This window comes from Carcharodon carcharias, chromosome 16 (genome assembly GCF_017639515.1).
Source record: "Carcharodon carcharias isolate sCarCar2 chromosome 16, sCarCar2.pri, whole genome shotgun sequence".
Classification (NCBI taxonomy): Eukaryota; Metazoa; Chordata; class Chondrichthyes; order Lamniformes; family Lamnidae; genus Carcharodon; species Carcharodon carcharias.
The window spans coordinates 100,670,547-100,696,784 of record NC_054482.1 but is presented as its reverse complement, the minus strand read 5'-3'; the positions used below and the strand labels follow the sequence as shown (position 1 = coordinate 100,696,784).

The following is a 26,238-nucleotide window of genomic DNA, read 5'->3' as shown; positions in this document are numbered from 1 at the left end:
CGCCGCCTCTCACTCACCCCCTCTCCAGAGACCTCGCCGCCCCTCTCCTGCACTCGATGCCGCGCGGTGCTCCAGTCTCCAGCTATTGCGAGCCGTGTTCGATCAGGCTTGAGGAAACGGCTTATGTCTTTTCCCACTCATGAGTAGCGTTCCTTAGTGCCACAACACATTATTGTGTCACTTCATTTTTTTTTGTGTTTTAAAATAATTGATTCTTTTACGAATACTGGTTTAAGTATAATACATTTTTATCAATATATAGGGAAACCCTATACTTGCTGTTATGCACAAATATTCAATGTGTTCCATATTCACAACTTTCACCTAAAATAGCGGCGCTTAGCATGGCAATAGTCCCTCAAAAGTGGGAAAACTGTTTATTGTCTGTCTATTAATGCTGTCTTTGTTAATGAATTTCTAAAATTCAGTTAATCTTTTATTCACTGTTAATGCATTGGTTAAGGCCCCTATTGTTATTTAATTTAAAATACTCGTTGTTATTGCTTCTTTTTGTGGCTGAGTTCCAAAACTCAACAGTTAATCTTTTAGTCACTGTAAATATTTTTTTTGTTAGAGTCCCTTATGTTCACTGTTAATCTCTGATGCTCTATGTAAATCCTTTATCAAAACCCTTAGTTTAAAAGCCCTTCAACCAATGAACTACTACTACTGGGAGGCTCCTGAATTTTAGTTTTAATGCTGAAAATGTCTCATGCTTTTTGCATGAAACGTCAACCAGGGGTGGGATGAGGTTCCATGAAGGTTTTATTAATTAAAATTCATAAACATGTCCCAGCTCATGTGACACTGTCACATGATGGGACGTGTCTGAATAATTTTTTTTTTCAAACTTTAAATCTGAACTTAACCTCCCTGAGGCAGTTCTGTGCCCCGATTCTCCCTCCTCCACCCGCCCGTACCAATTTTACCAGTAATCTTTGGGAAAAACAAACACAGAAGATTCTGCCTATAGATTTTAAAAGACCCAGGCAAAGTAACAAGATACCCTCAACAGCTGAATTCAAAGTGAGTTTTCTTAACTTCAGTTCTTGCAGCCAGCCATTTGAGGCTTAGAGGCTAGAGGCTTTTCACACTTGTTAAATCTTAGAATTCCTTCCCTAACACACAGCCTTCTCTCCTTTATACATATTTTCCTCTTTGAATGCAAATTCCCATTGCTTCACTATGTCTTTGGACTTTACCTCTCTAATAATAAAATTTATCGTAGTAATAATTTTACCAGTAATCTTTGAGCAAAACAAACACATCGGGGAGAATTTTCACATTGGCGTGCAGGGGTGGGCCCCACATGCCAATGCAAAAAATTATGCGCTGTGACATCGGGCGTGGGTCCCGACGTCAACACGCATCATTCTGATCTTTCGTTTGGTGGGCGCATGCCAGAGGCAGCTGCATGCCCGCCAAACTGTCAAAGGCCTGTTAAGGCCATTAATAAACCAATTTAGGTAACTGACAGGGCTACCCATACAACCTTAATGTTGGTGGGCAAATGAAGAGCCCAAGTGGCCTTCGTGTTTTTCAGGAAACCTCATCTCGGGCGGATGACTGTTTGAATAATTTTAATCTTGCTTTTTTACAAACTTTCAATTTGAACTTTATCTCCCTGATGCAGCTCCGTGCCTCAGGGAGGTTTCTGTGCTCTTTCATGCACATATGCGAAAGATCACAGGCCCCGACTCTCCTCCTCCCCCCTGCCTGCACAGATAGCGCTGAGCATTACCGGGAAAGCATCACGCTGGGTGGGCCTTAATTGGCCCACCCATGTAAAATGGCGGCACAGACCCAACAGTGGGCGGCGATCGACTCCGCACCCACCCATGCCCACTCCTGACTGGCCCACCCGACAGGCAGAAGATTCTGCCCATTGTTTCTTAACTTCTCCTGGCTCGGTAAAACATTTCACCCCCTCTTTTGAATTCAAGCAAGTCTAGTTTATTTAAAAATGCAAATGTTCTCTTTACACTTCACATTCTGAAACTTTCCCCATGTTTACCAATTTAACATTTGAAACCTAGCTTATCTTCTAAGAAATCACATGATACTTCAGACCAGCTGCCTTTAATTCAATTAAGTCACACACACACACAGACCCCAGTATTACTCTATTTTACAATAAATTCCAATAACAAATACAATATTACAAACTCATCTGATGTCTCAGGAAGCTCATCCACTGAGTAGCTGAGTCACATCAAGCAGGAAAGTCATGAGATTTAATTCATTGGCCTGTGCTGAGTTAACAAATTCTTCACCCCTGAATTATGGGAAAGAAAATTAGCTAGGGTCCCCACTTCTGATTGCTATCTAATGACCCCCGAAGAACGCATATCAGGACTTTGGGTGGGAATAGGATTGGTCAAAAAACCTGCTGACATTGACTATCAATGCTCATTTGTAAATCATGGACATTTGGTTAAATCCTGAAGAGTGACTAACATGTGGATACATGGTAATATTTTGACTTCAGGAGGAAAATGGAGAGTGGAGACAATTGTTGAGAGAAGAAAATATTCAGTTGATCATCCTCATTATCTTTCCAATTTATAATATAATTTGTAACTTCTTGCTTGTTCTTAAGTCTATTCACTTTGGCCACATGTTTTTTTCTTCTGAATTTATCAGAAAGTCAACATTTCTTCAATCCATATTAGCTAGGATCAATTCCTTTTGCTTAAAGGAATCTTGAATGGCACAGTGGATTAGTGCAGTCATTTCACCTTTTGGACCTTGGTTCAATTCTAGTGTTACTTCTACTGGTAGTGGTAGGAGTCCAATGTAAAATGAGTTTGAGCCAGGTCCTATTGTTCACCATGTAAAACAAAACCGCTTACTTTTCAGCACCATGTGGCACACAGAATTGGAAAGACACCACACTGGTGCATTAGGTATACTTTGAGGCCTAAGAACATAAGAAATAAGAGCAGGAGTAGGCCAGATGGTTCCTCAAGCTTACTCCATCATTCAGTAAAATCATGGCTGGACTTTTACTTCAAATGCACTTTCCTGACCTAATCCAATATCCTTTGATTCCCTTAGTGCTCAAAAATCTATCAGTCTCTGTCCTGAATATATTGAACAACTGGACAACTATAGAGCTTCAAGACAAAGAATTCCAAAGATCCACAATTCTCTATGTAAAAACATTTCTCCTCATTCTCCCCTTATCCTGGGACTATGACCCCCTGGTTATAGACACTTCAGACAGGGGTATCAATCTCCCAGCATCTATCCTGTCAAGCCCTCTACATTTCAATGAAATCATCTCTCATCCTTCTTAGCTCCAGAGAATGTAGCTCCATTCTGCTCAATCTCTCTTCATAGGTTAGGCCAGAATTGAGTGAACCTTTGTTGCATCCACCTTTCCACTAACACCCATCCCCACTCCAACACTGGGTAGGGAGCGCAAAACTTTTCACAGTGCTCCAGGAGTGGTCTCAACAAAGTCCTATATAATTACAGAAAGGCTTTCTTAATTTATACTGTAGCCCCTTTGTAAATAAAGGCTAAATTCCATTTATATTCCCAATGGCCTGCTGTACCTGCATGTCAACTTTCTGTGATTTGTGTACAAGGACACACAGAACCCTCTGAATTCTAACATTTACTAATCTCACCATTTAAAAATAAATCCATTCTTCCTACCAAATAATTTCATCGCATCCTATATTCATTCGTAATCTTTTCATCCTCTTCATGGTTTACTTTCCCACTTAGCTTTGTATCATCAACTAACTTGGATATATTACACTCAGTCCCTTCATCTAAGTTACTGATAATAGGCTGTAAATAGCCAGGGTCCAAGTACTGATCCTTATGGCACATGACTAATTACATCCTGACATTCCAACTCTCTGCTTTCTGTCCATTACCTAACCCTCCATCCTTGCTAATACATTATCCCCAATTACAAGAGTCCCAATCATTTGTAACATCTCCTGTGACACCTTATTGAATGCCTTCTGACAATCCAAAAATATTATATGCATTGGTTCCCCTTGTCTACCCTGTTAGTTACACCCTCAGAAAAAATCTCTAATGGATTTGTCAAAAAGGATTTCTCTTTCACAAACCATGTCAACTCTGCCTAATCCAATTGCGATTTTCCAAATGCCTTTTTAGCAAACCCATAATGATAGATTCTAGCATTTTCCCTATTACTGATGTCAGGCCTATAATTTCTGTTTCTCATTCTGGTCTCTTTCTTGAATAGTGGGGTTACATTTGTTACCTTCCAATCCATTCGCATTGTCTAATTCTCAAAAATTCTGGAAGATCCAACCAATGCATCCCCTATCTTGGCATTTTAAAATCCAAGGCTCTTTTAAAATCCAAGGCTGTGGGCCATTGGGTCCAGGGAATTTGTTTGTCTTTTGGTCCCATTCATTTCTTCAATATGCTTTCTTTAATTACTTTAAGTTCTTCAATTTCTTTAGACAAATATGTTTTTTGTGTCTTCCACAATGAAAACAGACACAAAACATTTGTTCAACATCCCTGGCATTTCCTCATTAAAATTTCTGCTGTCTCTGCTTCTAAGGGACTTACGTTTACTTTGCCTCATCTCTTCCTTTTAACAAACTTGTAAATGTGCTTAAAACCTGTTCTTATATTTCTTGCTAATTTAGCTGTTTTCTTTTTCTTATACTTCCTTGCTCCCAAACCTTGGGTTTACTACCCTTTTTGGCAACAGTTTAAGCCTCTTCTTTTAATCTAATACTATTATTAATTTATAATAAAAACAGAAAATGCTGGAAGAACTCAGCAGGTATGGCAGCATCAGTGGAGAGAGAAACGGAGATAATGTTAAGTAACGAAAAGTATTACTTTTCCAGTGGAGTTTTTATCTCTCTGATGCCCATTTGCTGAGAATTATGAATTATTTCTTTAAATATTTGCTATTGTCTACTGTCATATTTTAAAATCTAATTTCTCAATCTACCACAGCTAATTTCTTCCTCATTTCTCAATAATTGGCTTTGCTAAAATTTAAGACCCTAGTTTTGGGCTGAACCGCATCACTCTTAAACTTAAAATGAAAACTTGAGGTGAAGTGTACGGTTGGGACAGAGCAGAAAGACCATCACGTACCTATCATGTGCTTGATAGGAAAAGAAAAGATTCTGTCACGGGATTCAATATTTCTTTATTCAGTTTTTTGTTTAGGTATTCTTGGATATATTTTACCTAGACCTGTGATCACATGGGCAGAATTTTGCCCCTGTTGGATGGGCTCGGCGGGGCCGGTTGGGAAGCTGGGGCCGGATCACGATTTCACCCTGGTGGGCCAATTAAGGCCCGCCCAGCTTGAAACATGTGCTGCAGTTTTCAGCGCTGCCTGTGCTGGGTTGGGGGGGGGTGGTGGTGCGGGAAGGGGTGAGCAGGGAACTTTGCACATGTGTGTGTGTGTACGTACGTGCTGGAAAAGCTCCCTGGGGCACGGAGCTGCCTCAGGGCGGTGAAGAGTTCTGAAAAACAAGAATAAAGAATTTTTAAATGTTGAAAAACCTGTCCCCTCATGTGACTCTGTCACATGAGCAGGGACATGTTATGAATTAGATGTAAGATGTTTTATTTTTATTTGCTGTTGGAAACCTCAACCCGCCCGTGGATGAGGTTTTCTAAAATGTGTAAAGGCCGCTTGGCCTTTTCGCCTGCCCCGCCAACCGTAAGGTCGGACAGGCAGTGAAAAATTTAAGTTGATTAATACTTTAATGGCCTTAATAGGCCTTCTAATTGTCAGCGGGAGTGTTGCGGATTCCCGTGCGCACCCGATGACCGAACTATTGCGCGGCTGCGCGTTGATGTCGGGATGCTCGCCCGACATCACCGTGTGTCATTTCACACTGGAGTGGGTCAGGCGCGCGTGCCCTCCCGCCATGGCGAAAATTCTGCTCCATGAATATTTAAAAATACCACCTGTTTATTGACAAATTCATTGTTGGCTTTTATTTTCTCTGAGCTTTGGTTTTCTCCACTTTTCAGTCTTAATGATGCCAGAAATCAGTGAACTGGCTGTTTGCAGCAAATGGCAACTGTCCACTTCAACAATTATTTATTCACTTTGTACATGAAATAGCAAAAATGGAGAGGTGCTAGGAACCTCAGATTAGAGAATTGTTCCTGAACATTCATACCCGCTAAAATCTATACTTGTCATTGAAGATGGAGGACATTGCACAGGCTGGTTCAATTTTGAAACTGCTGTTGAATAAACTCAAATTTCAAAGCACTTGCACCTCTCTAAAGCAATAATTAGTATAAAAGTCACAGTTTTGTTGTGCTCTAGAATACTTTAGACAATAATGTGCTTCTATTTTCCACTAGGTGGCCACCATGTTTTCTTATTGAAGATGTACTCCTTGTATAATGTATGAACAGAGCTTGCAATGAAATTGTTTCTGGTGTGAAACAGTGAAGGAATTAAGGGTAATTCATGTACTTTCACATTCGATATTTGATGCAGAAAATTCCAGTCTCTGTAGAATTAATATATCTGCAAAATATCAATGCAAATGCAAATCACCTGCCAAAAAAAATCTTTAGTTTTAGTGTTCATGCTGCATTCAAAGTATAATTTATATGTTAATGCCACAATCTCTGTCAAGTCTTGTTTATGTAAGCAGGAAAAAGGCAACATTACAAAAACTCTGCATTAAGCGAGCTTTTTTCTGACCTTCTCTACTGAAAGTGTTAATTCATCCTGGAGTATATTTCTAACAGCACTGGCCAGCTGCAAGTAACTCCCAAGTGACTATCCTTGTGGAAGTCTGAACAGTCAGCATCAAGAAACTATTCAACTGAAATGGGTCATCATGGCCAAGCTCAATCTGTTCAGGAGTGACTGGGTGGCAATCAATTGTGGGAACATAATTTTCTTTTTCTCTCTCTCCAAATCCTAGCCTTGGGTATTGAGTCCAGTTGTAGCATCTGTGCCACTTCAACTCACCTTCTGTTTCCACTCTGACCCCTCTATCTTTGGTCTTCTATCCTGTTTCAGTTAGGCTCCATACAGATGACAGGCTTATATCTAATTTGTCTCCTGTACGTCCTCTCTTCTACCATCCTCTGGTTTGACCTTTGATTTTAGGAACTTCAAGCCTTTGTTATCTCTTCTTACCTCTGTTACCTTTCAATTCACTCAGCTTCATTCTGGAAGGTGTATTTTGTGCATCTTTCCTGCGTCGTTTCATAATCTTACTTAGATATTTTTAACAGCCTTTTAGTGGCATTTCACTGCTTCACTAGGATGATTTTTGTATGTCGATTGTCTCCAGTCCCCATCATAAACTCCATTCCCTAGCTACTGACTCCATTCTCTCTGGTAATTGTCTGAGACTGAACCAGACTGTTCACAACTTTGCAACCTCATATCCATTCCCATCACCAAGACCGCAGATTTCTACTTCCCTAATGTTACCTGACTTGAGTCTGTCTCAGCTCATCTGCTGCTGAAACTATCAGCTATGCCTTTGACTATTTCAACAGCCTCCTTGCCGGTCTCCCATCTTCAGCCCTACAAAAACTTGAGCTGATCTAAAATTTGCACCAGGTCCCATTAATCCATCATTCCTATGCTCACTGACCTACAGTAGTTTCTAAAACAAAAACAGAATTACCGGGAAAAACTCAGCAGGTCTGGCAGCATCGGCGGAGAAGAAAAGAGTTGACGTTTCGAGTCCTCATGACCCTTCGACAGAACTTGAGTTCGAGTCCAAGAAAGAGTTGAAATATAAGCTAGTTTAAGGGGTGTGTGTGGGGGGCGGAGAGAAAGAGAGAGAGAGAGAGGTGGAGGGGGGGTGTGGTTGTAGGGACAAACAAGCAGTGATAGAAGCAGATCATCAAAAGATGTCAACAACAATAGAACAAAAGAACACATAGGTGTTAAAGTTGGTGATATTATCTAAACGAATGTGCTAATTAAGAATGGATGGTAGGGCACTCAAAGTATAGCTCTAGTGGGGGTGGGGAGAGCATAAAAGATTTTAAAATATTTAAAAATAATGGAAATAGGTGGGAAAAGAAAAATCTATATAATTTATTGGAAAAAAAAGGAAGGGGGAAACAGAAAGTGGGTGGGGATGGGGGAGGGAGCTCACGACCTAAAGTTGTTGAATTCAATATTCAGTCCGGAAGGCTGTAAAGTGCCTAGTCGGAAGATGAGGTGTTGTTCCTCCAGTTTGCGTTGGGCTTCACTGGAACAATGCAGCAAGCCAAGGACAGACATGCGGGCAAGAGAGCAGGGTGGAGTGTTAAAATGGCAAGCGACAGGGAGGTTTGGGTCATTCTTGCGGACAGACCGCAAGTGTTCTGCAAAGCGGTCGCCCAGTTTACGTTTGGTCTCTCCAATGTAGAGGAGACCACATTGGGAGCAACGAATGCAGTAGACTAAGTTGGGGGAAATGCTGCTTCACTTGAAAGGAGTGTTTGGGCCCTTGGACGGTGAGGAGAGAGGAAGTGAAGGGGCAGGTGTTGCATCTTTTGCTTGGGCATGGGGTGGTGCCATAGGAGGGGTTTGAGGAGTAGGGGGTGATGGAGGAGTGGACCAGGGTGTCCCGGAGGGAGCGATCCCTACGGAATGCCGATAGGGGGGGTGAAGGGAAGATGTGTTTGGTGGTGGCATCATGCTGGAGTTGGCGGAAATGGCGGAGGATGATCCTTTGAATGCGGAGGCTGGTGGGGTGATAAGTGAGGACAAGGGGGACCCTATCACGTTTCTGGGAGGGAGGAGAAGGCGTGAGGGTGGATGCGCGGGAGATGGGCCGGACACGGTTGAGGGCCCTGTCAACGACCGTGGGTGGAAAACCTCGGTTAAGGAAGAAGGAGGACATGTCAGAGGAACTGTTTTTGAAGGTAGCATTATCGGAACAGATGCGACGGAGGCGAAGGAACTGAGAGAATGGGATGGAGTCCTTACAGGAAGCGGGGTGTGAGGAGCTGTAGTCGAGGTAGCTGTGGGAGTCGGTGGGTTTGTAATGGATATTGGTGGACAGTCTATCACCAGAGATTGAGACAGAGAGGTCAAGGAAGGGAAGGGAAGTGTCAACTCTTTTCTTCTCCACCGATGCTGCCAGACCTGCTGAGCTTTTCCAGGTAATTCTGTTTTTGTTTTGGATTTCCAGCATCCGCAGTTTTTTTGTTTTTATTACAGTAGTTTCTAGTTCAGCGACGCTATTGATTTAAGATTCTCACCCTTGTTTTCAAATGCTTCTATTGCCTTTCCCCTCCTGATCTCTAGGCTCCTTCACCCTACAACCCTCCGAGATCCCTGTGCTCTTTCAAATCTGGTCTCTTACACATCCTAGATTTTAATTGCTCCACCATTGTTGTGTCTTCAGTTGCCTAGGCCCTAAGCTATGAAATTCCCTCCTGAAACTCTGCACGTCTCTGCCTCATTTTCCTCCTTTAGACACTCCATAAAACCTATCTCTCTGACCAAGCGTTTGGTCAACTCTTCTAATATCTCCTTATGTAGCACAGTGTCAAATTTTATTTGATAACACTCCTTTGAAGTGCTTTGGGACTTTGAACTATGTTAAAGTTGCAATATAAATGCAAGTTGTGATTGTTATCATCTGCCTGTTTTCAGCTTTTGCTGCTTTTCAAAAGAAAAGCTGTGGCAGCCAACAGCATCTTCAGGTTCCAGTTTAGATGTAGGGGTAAAACCCAGAAATAATAACCTGATCTCCCTTTTAAGATGCTGACAGATTTGCTGTATACTTTTAGCATATTAAAAAAAATGTAGCTATCCAATATTGGCAGTTTCTCTTCACCATCCTTGCCCTAGTCCACTTTGAATTTAGTTACCTAAGTCCAGCCTAGGGCCCACCTGGTTGATCCATCTTAGTATCACACCAAAATACTGCATTTACTTAAATAGCCAACTTGGAAGCAAAAAGGATAATGTCAATTTCAACTGAGAAAACTTTAATTTTAAATGGTCATGTTGCATTAGAAGTATCATCAATATGCTAATTCCACCATCTCATAATACAGTTAAATAATTGAGGGTTTCCAGAATGTGATCATGTGATATAAGGTCATAAGAAATAGGAGCAGGAGTAGGCCATTCAATAAGATCATGGCTGATCCGATTGAGGCTTTCTCTCCACTCTGCAGTCCGCACCTCCGTAAGCCTTATCTCCCTTGTCGATCAGAAATCTGTTTAAAAGCAAAATACTGTGGATGCTGAGAATCTAAAACAAAAACAGAAAATGCTGGAAAAACTCAGCAGGTCTGACAGCATCTGTGGAGAGAAAAACAGAGTTAACGTTTCGAGTCTGTATGACCTGAAGAAGGGTCATACAGACTCTCTGCCCTATATGGTTGTAGCAGGACTTCCCTATTTTTATGTTTCATCCCCTTGCAATAAAGGCCAACATGCCATTTGCCTTCCTAATTACTTGCTCTACCTGAATGCTAACATTTTGTGATTCATGTGCAAGGCCACCCGTCTCTCTGTATTGCAGCATTTTTTTTAATTCATTCAGGGGATGTGGGCATCACTGGCTGGGCCAGCATTTATTGCCCAAAACCTAACTGCCCTTGAGAACTGAGTAGCTTGCTAGGCCATTTCAGAGGGCAGTTAACAGAAAACCACATTGCTGTGGCTCTGTAGTCACATGTAGGCCAGACCAGGTAAGGACAGCAGATTTCCTTCCCTAAAGGACATTAGTGAGCCAGATGGGTTTTTATGACAACCAACAACAGTTTCATGGGCCAGGATCTTTAGGTCAGCGAGCGGGGGGGGCAGGGCCCGCTCGCCGACATGTAAAATGACATGAGATGACGTCGGGCCGAACTCTCGATATCAGCCCGCGGCATTTCAATTTTCAGGTCGGCGTGGGTGCGCAGCCAAATCAGTTATGCGCCCACCAACCTATCAACGGCCTATTGAGGCCACTTACAAAGTAATTGAAATAATTAATGGACCTGCCCATCCAACTTTGAGGTTGGTGGGCAGACCAGGAGCCCTGGCGGGCTTCAGAAAAAGCATGAAACCTTATCCATGGGCAGGATGAGGTTTCATGAGGGACTTTAAAAATTTAATAACGGTTTGATTACAAGTGATGGACATGTCCCAACTCATGTGACAGCGTCACAGGAGGGGACATGTCAGGGAAATTTTATTTCTCTACATTTGCCATTTCTAAATTTGGCGCCGATCTCCCTGAGGCAGTGCTTAGCCTCAGGGAGATGAGTGCACTCTCGGCTGAGGGAATCCTCCCCGCCGCCTGCACAGGGAGCGTTTCATGGCGGATGTCACGCTGGGCGGGCCTTAATTGGCCTGCCCACGTAAAATGGAGGCGCACACCTGCACTTCCCCCCCACCCCGACGGTGGGAAAATTCTCCGCACGGTCATCATCAGACTTTTAATTGAATTCAAATTTCACCATCTGCCAGGTCCCCAGATAATTAAGTACTACTCCAGTGACAATACCACTATGCCACCACCTCCACCCGCATTCTGCAGTCTCTCTCCATTTAAATAATAGTCTGCTTTTCTATTCATGTGACACTTCACATATGACTAAATCCTAAAACAAAACTATGCCCGAGTGTATAAAATATGTGATTTATTCTTTTTGGAGATTGCAAAGCTGCAGAGTACTAAAAGTTATTGGGAATTTTTATGGCTTAAATTACAATGCCTCTGACCTGGCAGGTATATCATTGAGAATTACGTAATTGTATTGAATTGAATTGAAGCCAAATGGACTTTTTAATTTATTTGTTCATGGAATGTGATTGTTGCTGGCTAAGTCAGCATTTATTGCCCATCTCTATTTGCCCTTGAGAAGGTGGTGGTGAGCTGCCTTCTTGAACCATTGCAGTCCATGTGTTTAAGGAAGACCCACAGTGGTGTTAGGTGGGGAGTTCCAAGATTTTGTCACAGTGACTGTGAAGGAATGGCAATATAGTTCCAAGTCAGGAAGGTGTGTGATTGGAGGGGAACTTGCAGGTGGTGGTGCTCCCATGCATCTGCTGCCCTTGTCCTTCTAGGTGGTAGAGGCCTTGGTTTTGAAAGGTGCTTTTGCAGGAGCCTTGGTGAGTTGCTACAGTGCATCTTATAGATGGTACACACTGCTGCAACTGTGCATCGATGGTGGAGGGAGTGAATGCTTTTGTGGTGGGTGGGGTGTCAATTAAGTGGGCTGCTTTGTCCTGGATGGTGTCAAGCTTCTTGAACAGGCTTGTCCAACCTTTTTGCGTGGAGAGCCACATTTCAATTTTTTTCTCACTAAAGGGGGCAATGAGCAAATTTCGGAAAGATAAGGTTTGGTACAACATTAAATATGAGTTACAAAAAAAAGCTGACGTATGAAAAGATACAATTTGCTGAGCAAATAAAAGTCAAAGCAATAAATTGATATTTTAAAAAAATAAGTAATAAATAAAGACGACCATTAGAGTGTGAGAGGGTGAGTGTTTGTGTCCAGCTCACTCATAGCCTCAGGGTGCTCAATAACTCACCCTCACCCATTGTGTGAGTGGGTGTGCATGTATGTGTGAGGCTGAGAGTGAATGAGAACCCTGAGATTGGGAGTGAGCCAGGCTCTCTTACATTCACTCTCCTTTCTCTCACACATACTCAGCTCTCTCTCTCTTTCTCTCACACAAACACACTCTCCTCTTTTTCTCTCACACACACTGACTCTCCTCTTTTTCTCTCTCTCACACACTCACTCTCCTCTGAGGGTCTCAGAGAGAGTCAGAATGCTGCAAACTACAGTCCAGTTAGCATGACATCTATCATAGGGAAAATGTTAGAAGCTATTATTAAAGAGCAAGGCACTTGGAAAAATTCAGGCAGAGTCAACGTGGTCTTGTGAAAGGGAAATCATGTTTAACCATTTTATTGGAGTTCTTTGAAGAAGTAACATGCTGTAGATAAAGGTGGATGTACTGTACTTAGATTTCCAGAAGGCATTTGATAAGGTACCACATCAAAGGTTATTGTGAAAAATAAATGCTCTTGGTGTAGGGAGTAACACATTGGCATGGATAGAAGACTGGCTAGCTAATAGGAAACAGAGGGTAGACATAAATGGGTCTTTCTCTAGTTGGCAAGATGTAAGGAGTGGGGTCCCACAGGGATCAGTGCTGGTGCCTCAACCTTTGACAATTTATATAAATGACATGAATAAAGGGACTGAGGGAATGGTTGCTAAATTTGCTGATGACACAAGATGGGTAGGAAAGTATGTTGTGAAGACAATATAAATAAGCTACAAAGGGATATAGATAGGTTAAGTGAATGGGAAAAGATCTGGCAAATAGATTATAATGTGGGAAAGTACAAAATTGTCCATTCTGGCAGGAAAAATAAAAAAGGAAGGATTTATCTAAACTTTGAGAGAGCTCTGAGATGCAGAGGGATCTAGGTGTCCTAGTGCATGAATTGCAAACAGTCAGTATTTATGTACAGCAGGTAATTAGGAAATCTAATAGAATGCTTTTGTTTATTGCAAGGGGTATTGAATGCAAAAGTAGGGAGGTTGTGCTTCAGTTATACAGGCATTGGTGAGACCATACCTGGAGAACTATATACAGTACTGGTCTCTTTCTTTAAGGAAGAATGAAAATGCATTGGAAGCAGTTCAGAGAAGGTTTACTAGACTAATATATGGAATGGGAGAGTTATCTAATGAGGAAAGGTTGGACAGGTTAGGCTTGTATCCACTGGAGTTTAAAAGAATCAGAGGTGACTTGACTGAAACATATAAGATCCTGAGGGGTCTTGACAAGGTGGATGTGGAGATGATGTTTCCTCTTGTGGGAGAACCTAGAACTAGGGGCCACTGTTTAGAACTAAAGGGTTGCCCATTTAAGACAGAGATGAGGAGAATTTTTTTCTCAGAGTGTCGTGAGTCTTTGGAACTCTCTTCCTTAAAAGATGGTGGAAGCAGAGTCTTTGAATATTTTTAAGGCAGAGGTAAACAGACTCTTGATAAGCAAGGGGGTGAAAGGTTATTGGGGGTGGGTGGGAATGTGGAGTTGAGGTTACAATCAGATCAGGCATGATCTTATTGAATGGTGGAGTAGACTCGAAGGGCCAAGTGGCCTATTCCTGCTCCTAATTCAAAAGTTCTTATGTATTACTCTCACACATACAGACACAAACACACACATGCTCTGTCTCACACACACACTCACTCGCCCACACACACACACCTTCACTGACTCCGACAGCCCCTGTTTTGCTCTCTCTTACCCCTCACTTCTATATCCTCTGGGCCCCACTCCAGTTCTGGGCCTGACTCTAGAACTAGGCCCTGGACCTGCTCCCTGGCTGGATACTGTGGCATGGCGGGCCTGGTTCTAGCCTGTGGGCCACCTGTTGGACAAGTTCTTAATTGTTGTTGGAGGTGCACTCATATAGACAAGAGGACACAATGGTGTATTGACAATGTCACTGGACTAGTAATCCAGAGACCCAGGCTAATGCTCTGGGGACATAAATTCAAATCCCACCATGGCAGTTGAATGTCAGGAGGAGATGGTCAGATTCTCTATTGTTGGAGATGAGCATTGCCTGGCACTTGTGTGGCGCGAATATTACTTGCCACTTATCAGCCCAAGCCTGGATATTGTCCAGGTCTTGCTGCATATGGACACAGACTGCTTCAGTATCTGAAGAGCTGTGTATGGTGCTGGAACATTGTGCAATCATCTGCAAACATCCCCACCTCTGGCCTTATGCTGGGGGTAGGGTCGTTGATGAAGCAGCTGAAGATGGTTGAATCGAGGACACTATCCTGAGGAACTCCTGCAGCGATGTCCTGGGGCTGACATGATTGACCTGCAACAGCCACAACCATCTTCCTTTGTGCTGGGTATGATTCCAAACAGTGGAGAGTTTTCCCCCGATTCCCATTGACTTTAGTTTTTCTAGGGCTCCTTGATGCTACCTTCGGTCAAAGACAGTCATGCTTACCTCACCTCTTGAATTCAGTTCTTTTATCCATGTTTGAACCAATGCTGTAATGAGGTCAGGAGCTGAGTGGCCCTGGTGGAACCCAAACTGAGCGTCCGTGAGCAGGTTATTACTGAGTAAGTGCTGCTTGATAGCACTGTCAATGATCCCTTCCGTCACTTTGCTGATGATTGAGAGTAGACAGATGAGACGGGTAATTGGTGAGGTTGGATTTGTCCTGCTTTTTTTGTGGACAGGACATACCTGGGCAATTTGCCACATTGCCGGGTAGATGTCAGCGTTGCAGCTGTACTGGAACAGCTTGGCTAGGGGTTTGGCTAGTTCTGGAGCACATGTGTTCAGTACTATTGCTGGAATATTATCAGGGCCCATAGCCTTTGCAGTATCCAGTACCTTCAGCCATTTCTTGATATCACGTGGAGTGAATCAAATTGGCTGAAGACTTGGCATTTGTGAAGCTGGGGACAGATGCAGATGGGAATGATTATTTTCATGCAGGGTTCCTGTTAGCTACTCTGCAATGCTATTACCCATTTGAACACAGAAAAGGCTGGAGGACACTTTGAGATTAATCTTTTGCTCAAAGTTGTGGAGGAACCTAAGATCAAAACCAGTGCATCCCTTCCATCACATCCCTGTTCACAAGCCCACCCAGTTGAAAACCTGGCAGTAGACTGCTTGTCATTTGAGTATTTTCCAAGCTGCAAGTGACTTCATTGTCCTCTGTGGGCCCTCTCATGAATGAACAGTCTGATACGAAAGCAGCATGGATGACCACAGAACTGGGTTGTTCGTGCCTGGGGGAATTTCTGCAGCTGTGCCACCTCTGGCCTTTCTCTGGGCATGTTGGATGTGGTGAGCAGGTTGAGTTGAAAACCTTATGCCTAACCATTGGAGCATATGAGTCTTTCAGTTGTCTTCTGTATATTTGGGCTGTGGGGAAGAACATTGAACTATTCAGAAAATGCTGCTGAAGGAGCATATGATCAGCCTATTTGGGGTTCCTGCCAATTGAGATTCCTACATGAATGATAATGACTTGAATGAGGAATCAACCATATAAGATAGTGAAATGATAATCACATGAATAAAATAAAAAAAGTGTAGAATAATGTGAATGTAAAACCTGGCAATATCATACTTCAGTAGTGTTTGTGAACAGCAACCAAAACATATATTGCAGAAGAAAAATTGCAAATAGTTCTGAATCTGGGACATATGTTTTAACCAGAACAAAAACAAAATACTGAGGATGCTGGACATCTGAAATAAGAACAAAAATGCTGGAAAAACTTAACAGCATAGGTGGAGAGAAACAGTTAACGTTTCAGACCTGAATTGTTAACTCTGTTTGTCTCCACAGATGCTGGCTGACCTGCTGAATTTTTCCAGCATTTTTAATCATTTTAATCTGAAATTTGATGGTTATGTTCAATATTGCAGCAGATATATTTTTTATCATTGTAAATGAATCAAATTCAAAAACAGCTTTCAAAGTTTCATTTTCGAAGAATAGATGTACATGTTTCTCATCTTTCCTGTTTTCAGAAGTTGGATATATTCTAAGTATATGCTTAGTCATCTTATTGTTTGTTAGGCTTATAAAACAAGATATAAACACAGAGTAGACATTTAAAAATATATTAAAAAGGGCCTGATAGATCCGTAGTATACTTTCAACATGTTCTGTTTTATTATAAACAATGAATACTGCCATACCCATACAGGAAAGGCTTGTAGCTGGTCAGTCACTAGTCTCATGTTGTTAGTAAAACTGGTCATTCGCAGCCAATTCCTGTAAGACAAGCTGAAAATGATGAAGCCTTCTAATAAAGTAATCTTATTCATTTGAAATGTTAAGAACAATGTTTTACCCTTTGCTGAATCTGGAAAACTTAGGTTTCCTCTATAATCTTCCAAATAGGATTACAATATTATATCAAGATCAGATTTTCATTTTGTAAAATACTGGTGTTGCTGAATGGGATAGTTGGAGATTTTTTAAAAAACAATTTCTACTTTTCTGACATATTTTCAAGTTATTTATGATGTTTGCCCATCATGGCTTGGTAGTGATTGGAAAATTGAAGAATTGGGATATTATTGTAAATGAGACAATTTGTTACCCTTGGAAATCATGATCAACCTGTTTTGGAAGTTATGAACATCTCACCATGTGTCAGCTCACTGCCCTGTTCATTCACTGTTCGGTTTTAAGTCGAGGGGGCTGGCTATTCTGTCGTCATTAAAAGGTATGTAACTTTTAGGAAAGTCTTCCGACTAGGCACTTTACAGCCTTCCGGATTGAATATTGAGTTCAACAATTTTAGATCTTGAACTCTCTCCTCCATCCCCACCCCCTTTCCGTTTCTTCCCCCTCCTTTTTGTTTTTTCCTATAATTTATATAGATTTTACTTTTCCCACCTATTTCCATTATTTTTAAATGTATTTCCACCCATTGTTTATCAATACCTTTTATGCCCTTTTAGTATTATTTCACCCCACCCCCACTAGAGCTATCTGTACCTTGCTTGTCCTGCTCTCTACTCTTAATTAGCATTCCTTTAGATAATATCAGCATCTTCAACACCTCTTTGTTCTTTTGGTTATCTCCTCCTATCACTGGCTGCTTGCCCAACAACCCCCCCCCCCCCCCCACCCCACCTTAAACCAGCTTATATTTCACTCCTTTCCTATTTTTACTTAGTTCTCTTGAAGGGTCATGAGGACTTGAAACGTCACCTGTGCTCTTCTCGGCTGATGCTGCCAGACCTGCTGAGTTTTCCCAGGTATTTCTGTTTCTGTTTTAGGAAAGTCTGTCAAATTGATGAAGAAATGGAGTGGAAAAATATTTGAATAAACTGTATAAATATTCATGACAATCGATTTCTGTGTGTATTTGAGTTGTATTGCATATAATCCCCAAGTGGGAATCGTACGATATGGGAATGGTTTAACTTCTGCAATTGTCCCCTTTTTGTGTGGAGTAACTGCTATACATAATCATACATATGGCGCCAGGTTTTCCCTACTAACCTGTATTTATCATTGACTCATTCCACTCCATTTGGTCTTGCACCATCAAGTCTTTCGTCATTTAATCTCTCCTATCTCGCACCCTATCACATTACCTTCCCTTATGTTCTTCTATTACCTCTCAAACGTTTCGCAGTTCTGTTGAAAGGCATTTCCTCTTTTGTTTCGCTACAGATGCTGCTTGACCTGATGTGTATTTCCAGCATTTTCTGTTTGTATTTATCCTTTTCCAACTTGTTTTAAAAGAATATCCTGTCCGGAAAAGTGACAGGGCTGCAAATTATTTTATTGCATTGTGCTGTGGTTTACTTTACAACATGGTATCTGGCATCAAACTCTTGCGTCTGAACAAAGGCTCATTTTAACCCCCTACTCTTGGGCTGCTACAAAGGTGTATCTTTTTTTGTCCATAGCTAGGAAAATGCAAAGGATATTTTTTTTTGCTGTTGCAATCACGCACCTTTGTGCTGCCTGCCCGAATCATTGTGTGCAGAGTAAATGAATGTAGGTAACCCACCCTTAGAGTGAGTCAGCACCTCCTCCTCCTCAATTGGATTAGGGGAATCGATCCTGGGAGAGTGCTTCAACCTCCAATCTCAGCCCAGGCGAATCCTCCACTATCCCGGCTTCCACCGCGAATGTAAATGAAGCATTCGCCCGGAGAGAAGGAGAAGGAAGGAAGGAGGCGGCTTTAAAAATAACACATATACCCACAGAGTTCTTTTTTTTTTCCCGGAGGGCGGGGAGAAGGATAAAGAAGTAGCCGGCAGCCATGCACTGGGGGACGGAGCTTTGGGTGAGTGAGAGTTGATTTTATTTTATTTTTTTTCCCCTCAGCTGACGGTTTGTGAGGCCGAGCGGGCTCGGTGTGGCTGGTTGGCAGGGCGATGGTCACCCGTTCCTCCCCCAACCAACCAACCAACCTCTCTCCTCACACCTTCCCCTTCGCTTCAGGTCCGCCGCGTCGACGCCAAACGGCGGGTTGGTGAGGGTGGGGGTGGGAGACGGTAACGAGTTGAAGCCCAATTCCTTTTCTCTCTCTTTCTCTGTGCCCCCCACCCCCGGCCAGGGAAACACGGCTCGGTTCTGTTGGTTTTTCAAACTGCTCCCGTTGGCAGGCGGCAGGGAGGGAAAGGGAAGGTGTGTGAGAGAGGGAGAGAGAATTGGGAAACTGGCTGTGTGCACGATTCACATTTAAAATTTTTTTTTTATATATAAAGAAAATGCAGCGTCTCCAAAACGTCGCTCACACCTGCGAAAAAAAGTTGGGGCCGTTTTCCCCTGCCACAGGGAGGATTTTCTTTTTGTGACTGCTTGTTTGTTTGCTTGTTATTTGTGGTAGTTCTAAGGTGAGGCCAGTCTCTCTAGTCCCTTCATTGTGTTGGTGTTTGTTACAGGGAGGACAAGCCCTTCTTTAGTACTGGAACAATGCAATCGGTGGCTGGGAGGTGGTAGCATGGGAGAGAGACGGGCACACAGAATATTTCTCTCTCTCTTTCTTTCTTTGTTCATCTTATGTATTTGCGGGTTGACAGACAGGGATATCCAGACCAGACGATTGAGGATTTCTGTGTCTCTTTCTCCCCTCCCCCAGGGGAGTGTACATGTTTGAGGGAAGACTTCATAACGTTAGCATAAAGTGTATATTCAGGGACCTTTACGTTATTGCTGCCCGACACGTTTTTTTAAATGGATCCCCTTGAGCTAAATTTGATTTGCTGCTCCCCAAACGGTCACTTGTTCGATCGTGCCTTGTATGTGTTGTCATGTTTGTTTGTCCTGTGTAAACGAGAAAGGGAGGACAACAATCACACAGTATTTTTATTTATCGCAGTTTTTTTCTTCTGTCTGAGCCGATTAACCAATATAGTGTCTTAATTTTGCTGAAAACTTCAATTGTAGCTCTCAGCTCAGTTATTACGACCGATTGTAGATCTTTCCTTGGCTACTATGTAGGAATGGCATAAAAAGCATAACATTCTGGAGAAACTCAGGCCTGGCAGCATCTGTGGAGAGAGAAACAGTTAACTTTTCGAGTCCGTATGAATCTTCAGCTCAGACCTGCTGAGTTCCAGCATTTTTTTTTAAATTTCAGATTTCCAGCAAACGCTGTAGGAATGGTAGCCGTTTAAGCACTTTGCATAAATTCTAATGCAGCAAGTTACCAGCTCTTTCTGATGTATGCTCAAAATATTTTGTTACCCTTGATTTGTAATCATTTTGTAATCTTCATTGTCTACTTCGTACAGTGGATGTTGACATGTCCATTGATTTTAAAATGAGCCTGACCCTCCACATCATCAGGATATTTTATGCTTTGGAAGAGAATAAAACTTTAAGGATTTTGGAGCCAGATGTTATGATAAAATAAAAGTTTTTGAGGCTTTGTGTGTCAGAATGGGGAAGAGGAATGAGTAAGAGAACCAAGAAACTTCAGCTAAAAAAGTGAAAATTTTGTTTGTTTTTCTAACATGTAGTACATTGATGTAGTACATTAAACCACTACACCAGAGAGAACATAAGTACTAAAGGAAATATGGTTGAACTTAGCTAAATTGACCCCCGGAAAGCAGACCCATAAATTAAAACAAACAATCCATGTCGATGTTGAAGATAAAAATAGAGCATAGACTGAATTGCTCAACCAGAGGACTTTAGAAAAGTTTTGAATAATTAAAAATACAGCATCAAGTCAAATCCTTTTTTTCAGACAAACTTGAGTTGATGAGCAGAATTTCAATCCTACATATAAATATGAAATGTTGGTGAATATTTTTAATTTTGTTAGTTTATATTCCAGAGTAAAACTACCTGCACTTAATGTCTCTTCTCAATACTCACCTTCAATTTTGATTCATTCAGATTAACTAATGGAAAAGACAGATTCCCTGCAAAATTATCATTAATCAATATTTATTAAGGAGGAAAATTAAATTCAAATCCAGAAATAAATGTGATTTTAATTGAACTTTGTAGAAAATTGTGATTTAATCTGTGCAGTGGATGCTGCAATTTGAATGTACATCATCTTCATATCAACTTGATTCATTGATAGCTATTAGTATGTTTCAGAACTGCTACAACACTGGCATCTACCTGACAAGTGGAAAGTTGTCTAGGTATGACGTCCACAAAAAGCAGGTCAAATCCAATCTGGACAATTACTACCCTATCAGTCTGCTCTCAATCATCAACAAAGTGATGGAAGGCATCGTTGCCAGTGCTATTAGGTGGCACTTATCAGTGCTCAATTCGGATTCTGCCAGGACCATCTGATCCCAGACCTCCCTATAGTCTTGGGCCAAACATGGACAAAACAGCTGAATTCTAGAGATGAACTCGCTACCAAAGAGCACTGTAGCTGTACCTACATCACCTGGATTGCAGCGGTTCAAGAAATTGGGTCACCACCAGCCTCTCAGGGGCGATTAGGGATGGGCAGTACTTGTTGGCCTCACCAGTGATGCCCACATTAAATAAATGAATTAAAAAAACTATAAATTATATCAAATGCAATGGCTCAGCGGGTAAGATCAGTTCACAATTTGGCAAAACAGTCAACAGACCATAACCTATGCTGTTAGCTGAGCTCACCTGGGTCAGTTGTGCAGGTATTACAGTTGGTCACAGTAGCAATGGGGAAAATCAAATGGGGGTGGGTGGTGCGGTTTCAGATTGTCATACGATGAATCTTGTTGGAAACAGCAGGTGTGTTTTGGATGAGGAAAGGGTCCAGCTTAGCTGTGAGGCCTCCTGTGTTTGGGTAGTTTGTTGCTCCTTGCTATCAGAAATTGCACAGCAAAAAGAACTTCTTGAGCGCAGCGCAAGAATGTTGGTGAGGCTTGTGGAATTGAAGCCTACAGGAAATGCTAGAGAGCATGGGGGCGGTGAGAACAGCTACATGAGCCTAAATACTTGCCACTAAATTAATAGCAAGATCTTTATGGAAAATATATGTGGGAGAAAAGCTTGAATTCCCAAATACATGGACCATGATTAATAAAGATGTGGACAACCTATGTTGGGTTTTGAGTTGAACATTTACAGTTTCACGAATGAAGGAAAATGTTAACTTTTTATATTTTTTTTGGGGGGGGGCTTCGTACTTATAGAATGTTCCATCCGTCAAGTCCATGCCGGTATTTTTTCAACATGCTATCTTGTGATTGAGGGATGGCTGATTACTATAGTAGCTTTTTTTATTCAACCAGTCGCTTGGTAGAAATTGAGTATTGCAGAAAAGTGAAACATGTTACTGAAGCTTTTCGTCTTGCACTCAGGGCAAATGCAGAATGCCAAACTTCAAATGATCAGAACAGTTTATACTTGCAGGAAAAAAGGGTGCTGATTGGATGTCAAGTTGACCCTGGCCAAGGCATTGCCATAGAGAAAACAATAGCGAGCTATAGGATCCCTTATTTCCTGGATAATTCAAAATAGACACCAGACTTGAACATAGAAAATAGGAGCAGGAGTAGGTCATTTGGCTCTTCGGTCCCTGTAATGAACGTGTGTTGCTTCTAGCAAGTATAAATGAGCCATGTTACAAACTTGGATGATTATCTTAAATTAGTTTTGACAGTGTGTGAATAGGGTTTTGCTAACAACCAATTTATGATAATCAGTCAACCTCTTAACATTTACACTTGCTAGAAGTGACATACAATCATGTAAGGGGATCTGTGTTCTCCAAACAAAAGGACTATGTTATGGCAGTGCCTTGGCCAATCATAGTCAACTTGCCAATTAATCAGCCCCCATTTTTCCTGTAGTAAATTTGATTGTTTGAAATTTGGCATTCTTGGTTTCTTTTTATTCATTCATAGGGATTGCCCTTGAGAAGGTGGTAGTGTACTGCTTTTGTGAATCACTGCAGTCCATATGGTGTAGGTACACCCACAGTGCTGTTTATGAGGGAGTTCCAGGATTTTGACCCAATGAAGGAATGCCTCTGGTATGATGTGCCTTGGGGAACTTGCAGGTGGTCCTATTCCTGTGCACATGCTACCCCTGTCCTAGGTAGTAGAGGTTATAGGTTGGGAAGGTGCAGATGACTAAAACCTTGGTGAGTCACTGAAGCTCTGTTTGGGACATCTGTTCAGAGCTGAAGTGGAGCTTGCATGGGGAGCGGGGAGGATCCAGTTGTTGTCCATTTGAGGTACCAACAACATAGGCAGGGACAAGGAAAGAGGTTCTGCTTAGCCAGTGTAGGGAGCTAGGTACTAAATTAAGAAGTTGGACCTCAAAGCTAATAATCTCTGGATTATTACCTGAGTCATGTGCAAGCTGGCATAAGGTAAATAAGATTAGAGAGATGAATGCATGGCTCAAAGACTTGTGGGGGAAGTCGGTTCCAGTTCGTGGGGCACTGGCACTAGTACTGGGAAAGGTGGAGTGGTGTACCTTTGGGACAGTCTATACCTGAACCATGCTGGGACGCGTGTTCTTGCAAATTGCACAACTAGGGAAAAGTGAATAATCTCTCACTTCCCTACATTATACTCCATCTACCACCTTGTTGCTCACTCACTTAACCTGTCTATATCTCTTTATAGTCTCTGTCCTCCTCACAGCTTACACCTCCACCTGACTTGTATTGTCAGCTGGGTGGTGGATTGAATATCTATCATATATTAAACTACAGGATTTGTTGAGTATAAATTGCTATAAGCAATGCAGAAATGTTAGCTGCTGAAGTTTTCAACGTTATAGGAATAATTTTGAAATCCCAGCAGGGGTATGCTCCCACAGGCAGAGTGGGTTTTGATGTATTTGGGTTACAGTGTTATAGACACATTTCCTGCGAGCAAGGATTGCATAGTTATTACCCCTGTTGACTCATTACTTGAAAACATTTTTAGGTTTGAAGAAACTGCTGTTATCCTGTGTTTCTATTCTCTTCAGTTTTATTTATAAATATCGCAATTCTTAACCATGTGATTTTGATAAGCAAAGTTGATGCACTTTTTGAGCAACTTGCCACATTCACAGATTACTGAAGGAAAGAGCTATCCTGAGAACCTGTCATCAGAACTAGTCGAGGGAAACTTAGTATATTGAAGAGTTTTTCTAAAACAGCTAATACTCGTGATACACTGATATTGACACTTTTGTTTTAATTATTCATGCAAATACTATTCATTGTGTTGCATTTTTCTCACAATACACTTTGCAATCCAACATTTTATTTCCCTTACTCAATCTAATTTTTTTTTTAAAAACCTGTTCGTTCTCTACATTTTCTAGTTCATAACTTTAGTGATTTAAATGTACAAATTGTATAAAACCATTTTGAAAGAACATGTGATTGGGAAAGATAATATCAGCATAAGCTAGTTTGTTTCCAGAACTGTTGGAACCTTTGGTGTTTTCCCCTGCTTAACCTGAGGTTTTGGGGATCGCTACGGTAAGTTGTATTTGCTTACCACTTCCCCAGGTGAGAGGCTGGAACTTGGTGCTGACTGGGGATTGAACCTGGGACTTTCTCTGGTCTGTATTGCTTAGTTGCTCCCTGTTAGATTTACTGAACCATTGACAAGAGTTCAGTTTGTTGTAATTTGATGTTTAAATTTATTTAGAAAATAACTATTCACCATTTGAAATAGAGTTGAAGCTATGAAATGTTTCAGATACCACAAGTACCTGAGCCATGCTGGTGCTGACTAATCTGAGGTTACAACGTCTGTGACCAGTGGGCCGTTACCTTTGTAGGGTACTATTATTTATATTGCAGCTAATGTTTAAAATGGAATTTGACATTTTGTTCCTTTTTCCAGAGATGTTAGAAATGGTTACTCAAATGCAGTTGCATTTAAAATAAATTAAGCTGACGACGTTCAAGTTTTTAGTTAGCATTCAAAAAAAAGCAATGTGACTAGTATTTTCAAGTCTCCTACTGCTGAAAGATGTATAATTGTGACTTTTATGTTCAACAAAAATATACTTCTTTGACAAAGACCATATTCAAAATCTAATCTCCATTATATCTTTTTAGATGTACAAATGGTGATTTGTATTGTTTTAGTGTCATACTGAACCATAAAGATATGAGTGTTCCTGACATGATTCCCAAGCTTTCTGCATTAGCTGATCTCCATTGGGACAGCTGTAAATTACTCCGGTTGGCTCCAATCCCATGGCCTGGGCATGGGGAAAAATTAGCTCGGCTTTCTGTTCTTTATCACTAGCTCGTGACCACTAATGGAAAGTGCACATGTGTGGGTTTACTTTCAATTTACAATACAAGTATCCTGCCAGCACTTGGTGTTCAGTATTGTGCATGAGAAATGGTCTCTTGGGTGAGGAATAGAAGTTCATCCTGGTAAGAGGCATTACGTTCAGGAGAGGGAGGAGACCATTATGATGAGGCAATGTGCAAATATGTTGCCTTGACAATTATACATTTTTAAAACTGGTATGTATCAATAGTGGCTTTTCAATTGCAGTGCTTTTATTGTTTGGTGAATATGAGCTTGGCTTAATTGGCAGCATCCTTGTCTCTCTGGCTGTGGGTTCTGCGATTGCAGGATTTGTACCTGTGAAACTAGGTTGATGTTTTATAACAGTACTGAGCACGTGCTCAGTACTATCAGTGAGGTCCTCTTGAGGCATTTAAGGAAAGGCCCTGTCTGTCTGTTTCTGTCATGAAGTTTTAAAGGTCCATTGGCAGCATTCAAAAAAGAGCTGGGAGTCCACCTTGTATCCTGAACAACATGTCTCCCTCAACCAATAATAGACTTAATTGGTCATTTATCTAATTACTGTATGTATGTAAATTGCTGTGTTTACCTAAGTAATACAGATTCCTTTTCATTATAGTACTTTGGAACATTGGAGAGGCATGACAAGGTGTTATTTATGCAAGTTTTTTTTTAGGCTGTGCTCATTTTACTAATACTTTCAAACTTTATATTAACATTTAAACATCACAATGATGTCCAATTTTCTAGCATTTACTCATGTTGCTCTTGGATGTGTAAAGATTAGAATCTGAGTTCAGCTTGTTTTAGAAGTTACAGTTTCTGAAGTCAATCTGGTAATGGTAGATGTCTGGAGGTTCTCACCAATGGGTCTTTGCTGTGGCGGAGAACATGCAGTTGGACCAATTCTTCCTGTCTCAGCGTTGCAGGTCCAGACAAGTTACACTCAGATGAGGTTTCTCTGGCTACAGGTTTATGACCACACACAAGGTAGAGTGTGTCAGTTAGGGTAGCCTTTCTGCTCAACTTATTCCCCAAAAGAGTG

General features: G+C 41.5%; 1 protein-coding gene across 2 annotated transcripts in view; it reads left to right on the top strand.

Moving 5' to 3' along the window:
- The first annotated feature begins 18,630 nt into the window (after nt 1-18,630).
- The window catches only part of fnbp1l (formin binding protein 1-like), a 154,751-nt gene continuing 147,143 nt past the window's right edge, over nt 18,631-26,238 (top strand). For both annotated transcript variants that reach the window (XM_041208280.1, XM_041208279.1), the window contains exon 1: nt 18,631-18,790. In XM_041208280.1, coding sequence (XP_041064214.1) covers nt 18,767-18,790 — 24 coding nt within the window. In that variant the 5' untranslated portion in view covers nt 18,631-18,766. The remainder of the gene's footprint in view (nt 18,791-26,238) is intronic.